Raw genomic sequence first — 12239 nt, 5'->3', positions numbered from 1 at the left:
TCCTACAGCACTTCTGCTAATGAGAAGGAGGTGGAGGTAAGTTTTATCCCTTTAAGTTAAAAAAAAAAAAAAGAAAAAAAAAGTGTTTCTGACCCACTTGTCTATCATCACTCTATACTTTTACCCAAGCTGTATTTGGTGTCTGGGTGGCTTGGCAGCGACTAAGCGCGGGGAAAGCCAAGGCACACCAGCGTTATGCTGTTGGGAGGAAAAAGAAAGACTCTGCATAATCTGGTATTAAACTGAAATATTTCCCTACAACCAGTTTTCTCCCCATCACCCGCACATTATTTTGATGACAGGCCGAATTTCTCAGATTATCTTTGGGATTTAAGTGTGACTGGTTCACCCTGGAGAAAAGAGTAAAGCTTGAAGAAAGATCCCGAGACTTGGCAGAAGAAAATTTGAAGAAAGAAATCACTAACTGTTTAAAGCTTTTAGAGGTGAGAATCCTAACATTTGGGAACTCCACATGTGATGATCCTATTGTTAATAATGTTTTCAAAATTAGATACAAGTTTACTTGTGTGACTAAAACCAACAACAGGTGCCAAGCCCTGCCTGACTCAAATGTAAATTAATAGGAAGTAAGAATTCAGGATCAGGCTAAAATAAATGACTCACTAGTAAAACCAATGCCTTTTAAAGTCATTGTGAGTCACCTGCCTTCTCTGGACGTTCAAATAGTTTTGAGGCAGAACAGTCATCATGCAGGAAACTGAGCAATAGGAGATTATGTCAATTTTAAGCTTCAAAGACAATCAAAAGTCTATTCCATTTAATTAACTGAAAAAAGACAATGGTGATTGATTTTAGTCTTGTCAGATGATTGGCAAGCCATCTCTAGGTACACGGATAACAACCACTATTTTTCCATTTTGTGAAATCACCATAAATATAGAGGTGGGTTGGAAAATTAAGAGGGTTATTTTTGGAAAAAAATAAAACTTGAGAAACCATATTCTATTTTTATTGTTGTAAAAAACATGTAACATCAAATTTACCATATTAACCATCTTAAGTGAACCATTCGGGTAGTGTTAGGTATGTTCACATTGCTGTAAAACAGATCTCCAGAACTTTTCTGTCTTACATACTGAAACTCTGTACCCATTAAACACCCCCCTTTTCTCCTCCTCTTATCACCTGGTCACCATTTTGCTTTCTGTTTCTATGAATCTGACGACTTCAGACACTTCATAGAAGTAAAAACCATACAGCGTTTGTCTGCTTTGAGCAATCTCATGGCCCTGAGATCACACCTTCAGCTGAAACCAAGAGTTGGATGCTTAACTGACTGTACTACCCAGGCGCCCTCTACTTTTCCTTTTTTAAAATGCTACAAAATTTATGGTGTTTTAGATTTGGGCAAGTCTTAGAAATTTGCTCATGGTCACACAGCTAATAAGCACTGGCTTGTTTGCTTCCGAAACTGCTGTCTTAATTCTGTCTCCACCCTAGTGGGAGGGATGGTTCTCCACCAGGAAGGCCATCATCTTGGGTCAAGGGCACAGGTTTGAAAGAAATATTCATAAGGCAGTGAACGCATACCCCGCATCTAGCCAGATGAGTAATGCTTTGTCATCAGTGGACGAGCACATAGCATAGTCAGAGCCATACCTACATCTAGTATGTTTTCACTACTTAAAAGTTCAAACCATGCTCTTCGTATAATACATTCAGCTCACTCATAAGCATAATTTCTTTACCATCACCAATTAAGTATGTCCCATTCTGTTAATTATGGAAAGTGATATACATATGTATGAAGAAGTGGCAAATTTGGGAAGTAAGGAAGGAAGAGATTGAGATTAGATATAAAAAGTTTTGGGAACATTTGCATAGGTCTGCTTGATAGTCAACAAAGATGTTAATATTTCAGTATCATTCATTATTGGTCATTGCTACTTCTTTTCACTTTATACCAAGATAATTGAGATGTGACTGTCATCTCTGTTTACAACATAGTCATTGTTGGAATCACTTGCTGAATACTTGGGTTAGATATATTTTAATACTTTGCTTTCTGTGCAGTCTTTAACATCACTTTGTGAAGATGACAACCATGCCCAGGAAATAGTTAAGAAGCTGGAGAAGAGTATAACACTTCTTAGTCAGTGCACTGCACGAGTGGCCAGTAGGGCGGAGATGCTGGGAGCCATTAATCAGGTAATCTGCCTTCATTTCTTTAGTTCAATGAAATTACTAGAAAGATTTGTTTTCCCTGAAATAATGGATTACATTTCTAAGAAAACGTAAAAAAAAAAAAAAACCCTTTGTCACATAAGATGTACGTGTTTAATATAGAGAAAGCAGAATACGCAAATAAAATGCAAAAAACGCCCTCTTAATTGCATTAGCCAGTGACAATCATCCAAATAACCTCTTCCAAATATCAATTTCATACTTTCTCCTTTCTCTTCAAGCCATCATCATGTCCTTTCCTATCTTTTCTGTCAGATAATGACTACTTCCTGCCTCACTGAAAGCACTAGGTCATTCAGAAGGAATGGCCATAGGTTCCAAACCTAATAACATCTTTTCCTCCCTTCCCAGTACAAAATATGAGTTGTCTCTAATCCTGTCCAAGGCTAACCGTCTCGCCTGTATACCAGAACCCATTCCTCCTAATTTACTCAGAATCTTAGACTCAGATTCTCCCTACTTTCCTCCATCTTCACTTTTCCCCACTATATTGAATCATTCCCATGAACACACAAATATGCTGTTTTTAAGATGGGAAAGATAACTTAAACACAAGCAAAATAGTCTTTGACCTTTTCTCCTCTTTCTCTGCTCCCATTTATAGCAAATTTTCTAAACAGAATTGTACTCACTGTCTCCAATTTCTCTCCTCCCAGCTGCTCTGCAAACTGTAAATGGTCTTAACCTACTCATTTTCCTTAGCTGATCTACTACATTCAGCATGTCTGAGCTCTTTCTCCTCCTGGAAACACTCACCTCATTTGGCTTCCAGGTCCCACATTCTCTTATTTTTTCTCTCAACATCATGGGTCACTCCCTTCCAGGCTCCTGTATGGGTCCCACCATTCTCCCTGGTTTCATAATATCCTCAGGCCCAGGGTTTCACCCTTGTACAAGTGATGTCCATCTTTCTTCAGTCCCCACACCATTCTGTGCAGTCAGTTGATGACTACCAAATTCACGTTCTTGTCCTAAACCTTTGCCATGAATTATACACTAGAATATACTACTATGGATGCAGCATTTCCACTTGGATGTTGGATAAACTAATCAAACAACACATACAAAAGTGAACTGCTTATGGTGTCTCCAAAACCCATTCTACACATAACCTTATCTCTGTCAAAGTTGATCAGATTGAAAATCCTTGGGAGTAATTTTCAACAATTTTCTCTCACACTTTACCTCTAATCCTGCAGGAAATTGTAATTACTCTACCAACAGAATAAATCCTATTTACCATCAGAATTCAACCACTTCTTTCCTTCTCCACTGCTACCACCTTGATCTAAGCTACCATTATATTTTTTGCGGATTAATACAATATCTTCCTAAATGGTCTCCATTTCCATTCAAACCCAGTACTCCCTGCAACATAGTCTGTTCTCCATAAAGCAGCCAGAATAATCCTTCTAAAATGTAAGCTAGATCATGTTTCTTTTTTTGATTAAAGTCCTCTGGTGGCTTCCTCACCTTTTTTCAGAATAAACCCTGAATCCATATGATGGCTTAAAAAGATCTACACCATTCCCATGCCCTCCTACCCTATGAAATTTATGTCCTATGATAACCTTCCTGTATTATTGCATTCCAGCCAGACTGGTCTCGTTTCTGTTCATGAAACATGGGAGTAAAAATGTAGTTTGTTTACAATGTGTTCAAACTAAAATGACCATCAACTTAACATAGACTCCTATGTACTTACAATGTTCTATATGACTTTGGTCTATGGTTACCAAAAACCTATAATAGATACACAAAAAATAAAGAGAAAGGAATCCTAACACTAAAGAAAGTCATCAATCACAAGGGAAGAGAGCAAGAAAAGAAGAAAGGAGGACAGAAGAACTATAAAACAACCAGAAAACAATTAACAAAGTGGCAATAAGTACACATGTAACAATAATTATTTTAAATACGAATAGTCTAAATGCTTTAATCAAAAGACATAGGATGACTGAAAGACTTAAAAAAAAAATACCCATCTATATGCTGCCTACAGAAGACTCAATTCAGAGCTAAAGACACATATAGACTGAAAGTGAAGGGATGGAAAAAAAATATTTCATGCAAATGGAAATGAAAAAAGTTGGGGTAGCAATACTATTGCAGACAAAATAGGCTTTGTTTTCAGACAAAATAGACTTTTAAACAGCAACTGTAACAAGAGACAAGAACATTACATAATGACACTGGGATCAATCCAACAAGAGGATATAAAATTGTAAATATCTATGCACCCAACAAAGAAGCACCTAAATACATAAAGCAAATATTAACAACATAAGGGGAGAAATTGACAGCAGTACAATAATAATAGGGGACTTTAATACCCCACTCACATCAACAGATGGATCACCCAGTCAGAAAATCAACAAGGAAATAGTGGTTTTGAACGAGACATTAGATCAGATGGACTTACACAATATTCCATTCCAAATTAGAAGAATGCATATTCTTTCCCCAAGTGCATGTGGAAGGTTAGATCAAATTAGATCACGTTAGACAAAAAACAAAAAACAAAAACAAAAACAAAACCACCAAACTCAATAAATTTATAAGATTGAAATCACATCAAGCATCTTTTCTAAGCACAGCAATGTGAAACCAGAAATCAATTACAAGAAAAAAATTTAAAAAGATACAAACACTTGGGAGGCTAAACAACATGTTACTGATGAACCAATAGGCAAAGAAATCAAAGAGGACATTATAAAGACCGAAGAAAATGAAAACAGTTGTCTAAAATCTTTGGGATGTAGAGAAAGCAGGTCTAAGAAGGAATTTTAGAGTTTATACAGACCTACCTCAAGAACCAAGAAAAGTCTCAAACAATCTAATCTTATACCTAAAGGAACTAGAATAAGAGCAAAGCCCAACATTAGTAGAAGGAAGGATACAATAAAGATCAGAGCAGAAATAAATGATATAGATGAATGAAACAAAGAGATGTTTCTTTGAAAAGATAAGGAGAATTGGTAAGCCTTTAGCTAGACTTATTAAGATAAAAGGAGAGAGGCTCAAACACAGGGAAGAGAAGAAATAACAACTGACATCACAAAAATATAAAGGACTATAAGAGACTGCTATAAAATATTATATTCCAACAAATTGGACAACATAGGCAAATGGATAAATTTCTAGAAACATACAGTCTTCTAAAACTTAGGAAGATGTGTAAAATCTGAATAGAAGGATGTAATGAAATTGAATCAGTGAAGAAACAATGTAAAAGGTAACCTTTGGAATAGGAAAAGATATTAACAAATGACATATCTGATAAAGGGTTAGTATCCAAAATTTATAATGAACTTCTATCAAACTCAATACCCAAAAAACAAATAATCCAGGTAAGAAATGGGCAGAAGACACATTTTTTTTTCCAAAGAAGACATCCAGTTGGCCAACAGATAAAAGATGCTCAGCATCACACATCATCAGGAAAATCAAAATCACGAGAGACCACCTCACCCCTGTCCAAATGGCTAAAATTAACACAGGAAACAACATGTTGGGGAGGATACAGAGAGGGGGAAATCTTTTTATACTGTTGGTGGGAATGCAGGCTGGGGCAGCCACTCTGGAAAACAGTATGTAGGTTCCTCAAGAATTTAAAAATATAGCTGCCCTATCACCCAGCAATTGCACTATTATTTACCCAAAGGATACAAAAATACAGATTTGGAGGGGTATGTGCACCTGGCATTTACAGCAGCATTATCAGCAATAGCCAAATTATGGAAAGAGCCTAAATGTCCATTGACTAATGAATGGGTAAAGATGATGTGGTGTGTGTGTGTGTGTGTGTGTGTGTGTGTAATGGAATATTACTCAGCCATAAAAAAGAGTGAAATCTTGTCATTTGCAACAAAGTAGATGGAGCTAGAGTGTATTATGCTAAGTCAGTCAGTGAAAAGCAAATACCATATGATTTCACTGATATGTGGATTTTAAGAAACAAAGCAGATTAACATAGAGGATAGAAGGAAAAAAGGGGGGGGGCAAACCGTAAAGGAGACTCTTAATTATAGAGAACAAACTGAGGGTTCCAGGAGGGGAGGTTCGTGGGGGGGGGGTGGAGTAAATGGGTGATGGGTATTAAAGAGGGCACTTGTGTGAACACTAGGTGTTGTATGCTAGGTGATGAATCACTAAATTCTACTCCTGAAACCAATATTACATTATATGTTAACTAAAATTTGATTTATTGTTTTAGACCCTGAATGGATATAAGCTGGCAAAATACGTTCTTGAGTTCTAGAGATTGTTTTGAATTATTTCCTTTTCCACATATTGTGTAATTTTCTTTGCTTTCTTGAGTTCCTGTTGTCTGTTGGATCTCCTGAGCAGGTTCTTTTTCATCTCTTTTCTAGCCTTCAGTGTTTTTTGTTTTTTTCCTTCTCCTAGTTTCAGGGAGATTTCCCCAACCTTACCTTGAAACTATTTTATTATGTATTTTTAATATATTTTTAATTCCCAGATTTTTATTCTTAGCATGCAGCTTTTTTATCTTGTTCTTATTTCATGGATGTAACATGTACTCTTAACTCTCTGAAGATACTGGTGGTTCCCTTGAAGCTTTTCTGGAGTTGATCTCCGCCACCTTGCTTTTTTTTTTTTTTTTTTTCCTGTGTTTGTTTTCCTCCTTCACAGAAGCAGCTTTCCTCTGACTAGTCATGATCCACAAGATAATGGAATGGGGACTGCACGTTGGTGAGGAGGGTTCTTACTGGCTCTGAGCTTCACACAACTTGAGATGTTTCACTGCGATATCCTTGGTGTCAAGAGTTTTAAGGCTTTTATCTTGCTACATTATAGAGTCCTCAGAGGAAAATCTTCCAACTGCCTGCTCTCTGAGCCTAAGCCTGGCTACCAGTGTTTGCAAGTTGGAAGGAGAAAACAGGCTAGGAGTCTCAGTATTCAATATGTATACAGACTTTTGCCTAAATCTGTTTTCTGTATGATCTGTTCACCATCAGCTGTTACTGCCTAATCCGCAGGCTCTTTCTCTCTCTCTCTAGATATTCAGTGTTTAGTCTTTCAGCAAAGTGGGGAAGGAAAGTTGCTCAGTTGGCCCGAATAAGGGAGGAGATCTGCAGATCTCACTTTGTCTGCAGGTTTTCCACCATTTCTTCTGTTCCCCTTGCTGTCTTCACGCTGAATCCCAGAGGCACCACTAATTCCTGAGCCTGAATGGTTTTCTGTGGTGCAGCCCAGGTTGCTCATAGACTTTTCCTACTTTTTTTTAGGGTTCACCTTTTTCAGATCTTGGTCATTCTCCACTAGTCTTTCTAACTGGCCTTCAAAATTTCATTATACCTTCTTCGGTTCTTTTTGTCCTGTGTCGTCTTTAAAAAAACAAAACAAACAACTAAAAACCATTGTCATTTTAGTGAGATTTGGGGATGGAGTGAAGATAGATGTGTCTAATCATTTTTAAACTAGAAATCAAGAATAATATTTTCAGTGTAGATTTTTTTTTTTTTCCCCTACTAGGAAAGCCGGGTTAGTAAAGCAGTGGAGGTGATGATTCAGCATGTAGAAAACCTGAAGAGAATGTATGCCAAAGAGCATGCTGAGTTAGAAGAACTGAAACAGGTTCTTTTGCAAAATGAAAGGTCTTTTAACCCTCTCGAAGATGAAGGTAATAAAAGCTTAATAGACCCAGTTATGTTTTTCTGAGATTCTCCTCTTTCATTCTCTTTCTTGTTAATTCTTACTATGTCTTTAGTATAAAACACTTGAGGCTATGTTAGAATAATAATTCATTCCTTCTGTTTATATAAAGTATATGTTAAGGTAGAAAGTAAAGTAAAGTAAATGTGAAGTAAAATGTTAAGTTAGAAACAGGTTGGGACACAGAGAGGACCCTTTGGTAATTACTCCAAAAATTCATTAAATTAGACTGTTGAGATGAGAATATATTTCATCCAACCCACTGAGTTGCCTCTAATGTTCTCCTACTTAGGGTATGTTAGAATTGGCTCTTTCTCCACACACAAAGCAAAGCACAGTGAGTTAAACGAGCCACTCTAATCAACAATGATTTTCTATTTCTTGAAGAAGGAATGACTCCGGCATAGTAAGCTGGCAGATGGATTGGAAAATAAGGAGACATCTGAGACCATGGAAAATGCCTTAAAATATAGGGTTTATATAAATCTTATAATAGTTTTAAATAATGTGAACTTTTCTGAGGAGAACTATTTTAATGACTCCCTTTTCTAGGAAAAGTAATCATATTTGATAACCTTCTGTAGTTTTGGATTCATTTATTCAGTATGTATTCATTTAGCATCTCCTATGTGCTGGCTAAGCATTGCAGACGTGGACAGTGACAGAGGACAGTATTCAATCAGTTAAGATGGCAACTGTTACGAATCACCAAATAATAACCAGATATTTTTACCATTCGGTAGTTTCTAGGGTCTTAAGTATTTCTATTGCTTTTCTTTGTAAAGAATTAAGACCATTGCAATAAATTGCTTATGTAATTCCTCAAATGTGCAAATGTGTTTTTCCTTTCAGATGACTGCCAAATTAAAAAACGTTCATCTTCTCTAAACTCCAAGGTAATTACCAGCTGACTTAACAGTCTATCAAATGTTTCGGATGAAATGGTTTTAAAATATTACTTGAAACAACACAGTTTCAAATGTAAATCATATGTATATTTATGTAGATCTGCATGTGTGTGTTTAAGTTTATGTATGTATGCTTTTATACTTTTTACTATATTTGTACATCAGTTACATTTGTCTGGAAGCAAGAGGAAAGCCAGATAGTTTCTCTCTCATGTAAAACTAGAGTTGGAAATAGGCAGTCCAAAAACGGTAGTGTGGTTTCACAGAATCCCGAGGACCTAGTCTCCTCCCGCCACTTCACCACCCTCAGCCCTCTGCTTCCACTTCATGGTCTGAGGTGGCTCCATCAGTACGGGGAGCGACAAGTCCTGGTCATTACATCGAGTCACATTGTAAGAAGAAGGAAGACATAAAAACAAGTGTTCCCTCTCCTTCTAATGACAATTCCTAGAAGTCCCAAATAACATTTCCTTGTCATTTTTGATTGAAAATGAGACTAAGAAAATCCATTTGAATTCTGGGTTTTCTATCTAACTGAAAATCAGGGAGTTCTTCACCAAATAATAAGGGGGGAATGGGATATTGAAAGTCAACCAGCAGGTTTTGCCAGTTCGAAAATCAGGATTTCACAGAATTTTTGAGCGAGAGACTTTAAAAATCATTCCATCCAAACCTCTCTCTCACAGATGAGGAAAATCACTTTCCCAGAAGGTAAGTGATTAGTTATGATCATGTAGTGGCAGAACCATGGTGAGAACCCAAGTTTCTTGGATTGTAGTTTGATATTCTTGATACTCAGCTAACCTACAAAATTAGGAATGGTGGCTTAAGAAAAAATTCACCTTAAGCTTCTTCAGCTTATTTCCTACATTTAATATATTTTTTATTTCCTGAAGTTGTACTTAAACTTTAAGAATCATAGTAGTATGTAACATTTTCCTGTGCACATCTGAGGCTGATAAACATATCCATTATCAAAATATCACACCCATCTTTAAATGTCTTAAATGCAAAAAATGAAACCATGAAAAAAAAAAAAAAGCTAGAAAATAGGTACACATTGATCTCCTCTGAGTTGGGAATACCACAGCATAAAAGAAATGACAGCAAAAGAAAGATTCGGCTGCATTAACAATGAAAAACTCCTGCCAGAATTATCATTAATAAAATTAATATGGGCAAAGATCATAGAGTTACCAGAGCAGATATATACATGATTATTTGCATAACAAAGTGTTCAATGTCACCAGAAAACTAAATAAGAAACCTTATTTGGCAAAAATTATGCTCATCCAATGTTGAAGAAGGTAGAATATTAATTGGCGCAATATTTCTGAAAGGCAATTTGGACATAACCAAACTATGCCTGCAGGTTAACTTAATGGTGGTCAAATGCAGGGATGTGTATGTACAAGGATATCCATTAGTGTTGTATCCAAGGATAAACTACTAATAGTTTTCTAATGTACTTCTGCCCTTTTTGGGTAGCCATCTTCGCTCCGAAGGGTGACCATTGCCTCTTTGCCCAGAAATATTGGAAATGCAGGAATGGTAAGCAAGTTCCTAAGTGTTCTTCATCAAAAGCATATTCATTTTCATATAACAAAACCATAAACTTCACTAAATCTGTATTTCATTATTTCTCTAACATCTGAAATTTAAAGGTGGCTGGGATGGAAAATGACCGATTCAGTAGGCGATCAAGCAGCTGGTAAGTTTCATTTTCTGGTTGCTCTTTGGGAACCCTACTGTTTTGTAATTGACTGAAGTAAATGCTGGCAATAAGTAATAAAGTGACACTTGATTTGCACAGAGTATATATGCACAATAATTATAAAATAGGTGTATAATCATGGAATTTTACTATGAAATATGTGAATGTGCCAACCAAAAATAGAACATAATTTTTGTAATAATTCAGGTAGTAGGAAATAAACTGACAATAGCTACAGATGTATTTGACAAGTGGCTATAATCATCTTTACTTAGGCGTATTTTGGGGTCAAAGCAGAGTGAACATCGTCCCTCATTACATCGATTTATTAGCACCTACTCCTGGGCAGATGCTGAAGAAGAAAAATGTGAACTCAAGTAGGTAAAACTCGGTGTGTGTGTGTGTGTGTGTGTGTGCATCCATTCTGATGGCTGAGTAATTTCCTATTGTATATATGGACCACATCTTCTTTATCCATTCATCTGTTGAAGGATATCTTAGCTCCTTCCACAGTTTGGCTATTGTGGACATTGCTGCTATGAACATTGGGGTGCACGTGCCCCTTCTTTTCATTATGTGTGTATCTTTGGGGTAAATACCTAGTAGTGCAATTGCTGGGTTGAAGGGTAGCTCTATTAACCTCTTAAGGAACCTCCACACGGTTTTCCAGAGTGGCTGTTCCAGCTTGCATTCCCACCAACAGTGTAGGAGAGTTCTCCTTTCTCCACATCCTTGCCAACATTTGTTGGTTCCTGTTTTGTTTTTTCCATTCTAACTGGTATAAGGTGGTATCTCATTGTGGTTTTGACTTGTATTTCCCACTGGCTAGTGATGTGGAACATTTTTTCATGTGTCTGTTAGCTATTTGTATTTCTTTTTTGGAGAGGTGTCTGTTCATGGTATAAAGATGAGTAAGATGTAGTGCCTATCCTCAGGTTTTGTTTCTTTTTAAAATAATCCTAGGAGGGACGCCTGGGTGGTTCAGTCAGTTAGGTGTCTGCCTTCAGCTCAGGTCATGATTCTGGGGTCCTGGGACTGAGCCCCCTATCGGGCTCCTAGCTCGGCAGGGAGTCTAGCTCTCCCTCTGTCTGCCGGTTCCCCTGATTGTGCTCACTCTTGCTCTGGCAAATGAATAAATAAAATCTTAAAAAATAAATAAATGAAGTGAAATAATCCTTGGAGCCTACTACATGTGTTGAAACCCCCTTTCAGATTTAGAGTTAACATAATGGATTTTTCTGATCTGGGTTAAAGATCGGTTTTCTTCAAAAGATTACAATCTATTTTTTCTCTTGGTTAATATGGCATGATTTCTACTGAGAAGTCTTAGCAAACAAAAAAATGAAGTCTTGAGAATCTTACAAGAATTCAGGATTTGGGGTTTTTAAAGATTTTATGTATTTATTTTTAAGAGAGCAGGCAAGCAGGCGGAGGAGCAGAGGGAGAGGGGAAAAGCCGACTCCCACTGAGCATGGAGTCCAATGTGGGGCTCAATCCCACAACCCCAAGATCACGTCCTGAACCAAAATCAGGAGTAGACCTTAAAACCAAGTCACGCAGGCACCCTGGGCCAGGTTTCCTTTAAAAACTAAAACCAGCCACATACATTCCCTGTAGATGTCCAAGAAGAGAAAAAAAAAAAAAATGACTTTGAGAAACATTTGCCTTTGGTAATAGTGAGAGAATTATGAGCTTGGAATTTCAAAATTCAAGTCCAACTAGGAATTCATCAGTAA

The 12239-nt window shown here is 36.9% G+C and overlaps 1 protein-coding gene across 25 annotated transcripts in view; it reads left to right on the top strand.

Annotated features, from left to right (window-relative positions):
- IRAG2 (inositol 1,4,5-triphosphate receptor associated 2) overlaps positions 1–12239 on the top strand; it is a 185810-nt gene that overhangs the window by 157824 nt on the left and 15747 nt on the right. For all 25 annotated transcript variants that reach the window (XM_082738464.1, XM_082738460.1, XM_082738479.1 and 22 more), the window contains 8 exons: positions 9–36; positions 303–443; positions 2035–2169; positions 7702–7849; positions 8734–8777; positions 10278–10340; positions 10454–10500; positions 10779–10880. In XM_082738464.1, coding sequence (XP_082594590.1) covers positions 9–36; positions 303–443; positions 2035–2169; positions 7702–7849; positions 8734–8777; positions 10278–10340; positions 10454–10500; positions 10779–10880 — 708 coding nt within the window. The remainder of the gene's footprint in view (positions 1–8; positions 37–302; positions 444–2034; positions 2170–7701; positions 7850–8733; positions 8778–10277; positions 10341–10453; positions 10501–10778; positions 10881–12239) is intronic.

The sequence above is a fragment of the Mustela nivalis genome, assembly GCF_964662115.1.
Source record: "Mustela nivalis genome assembly, chromosome: 7".
Taxonomy (NCBI): Eukaryota; Metazoa; Chordata; class Mammalia; order Carnivora; family Mustelidae; genus Mustela; species Mustela nivalis.
This window is presented reverse-complemented; position numbering and strand designations above follow the sequence as displayed.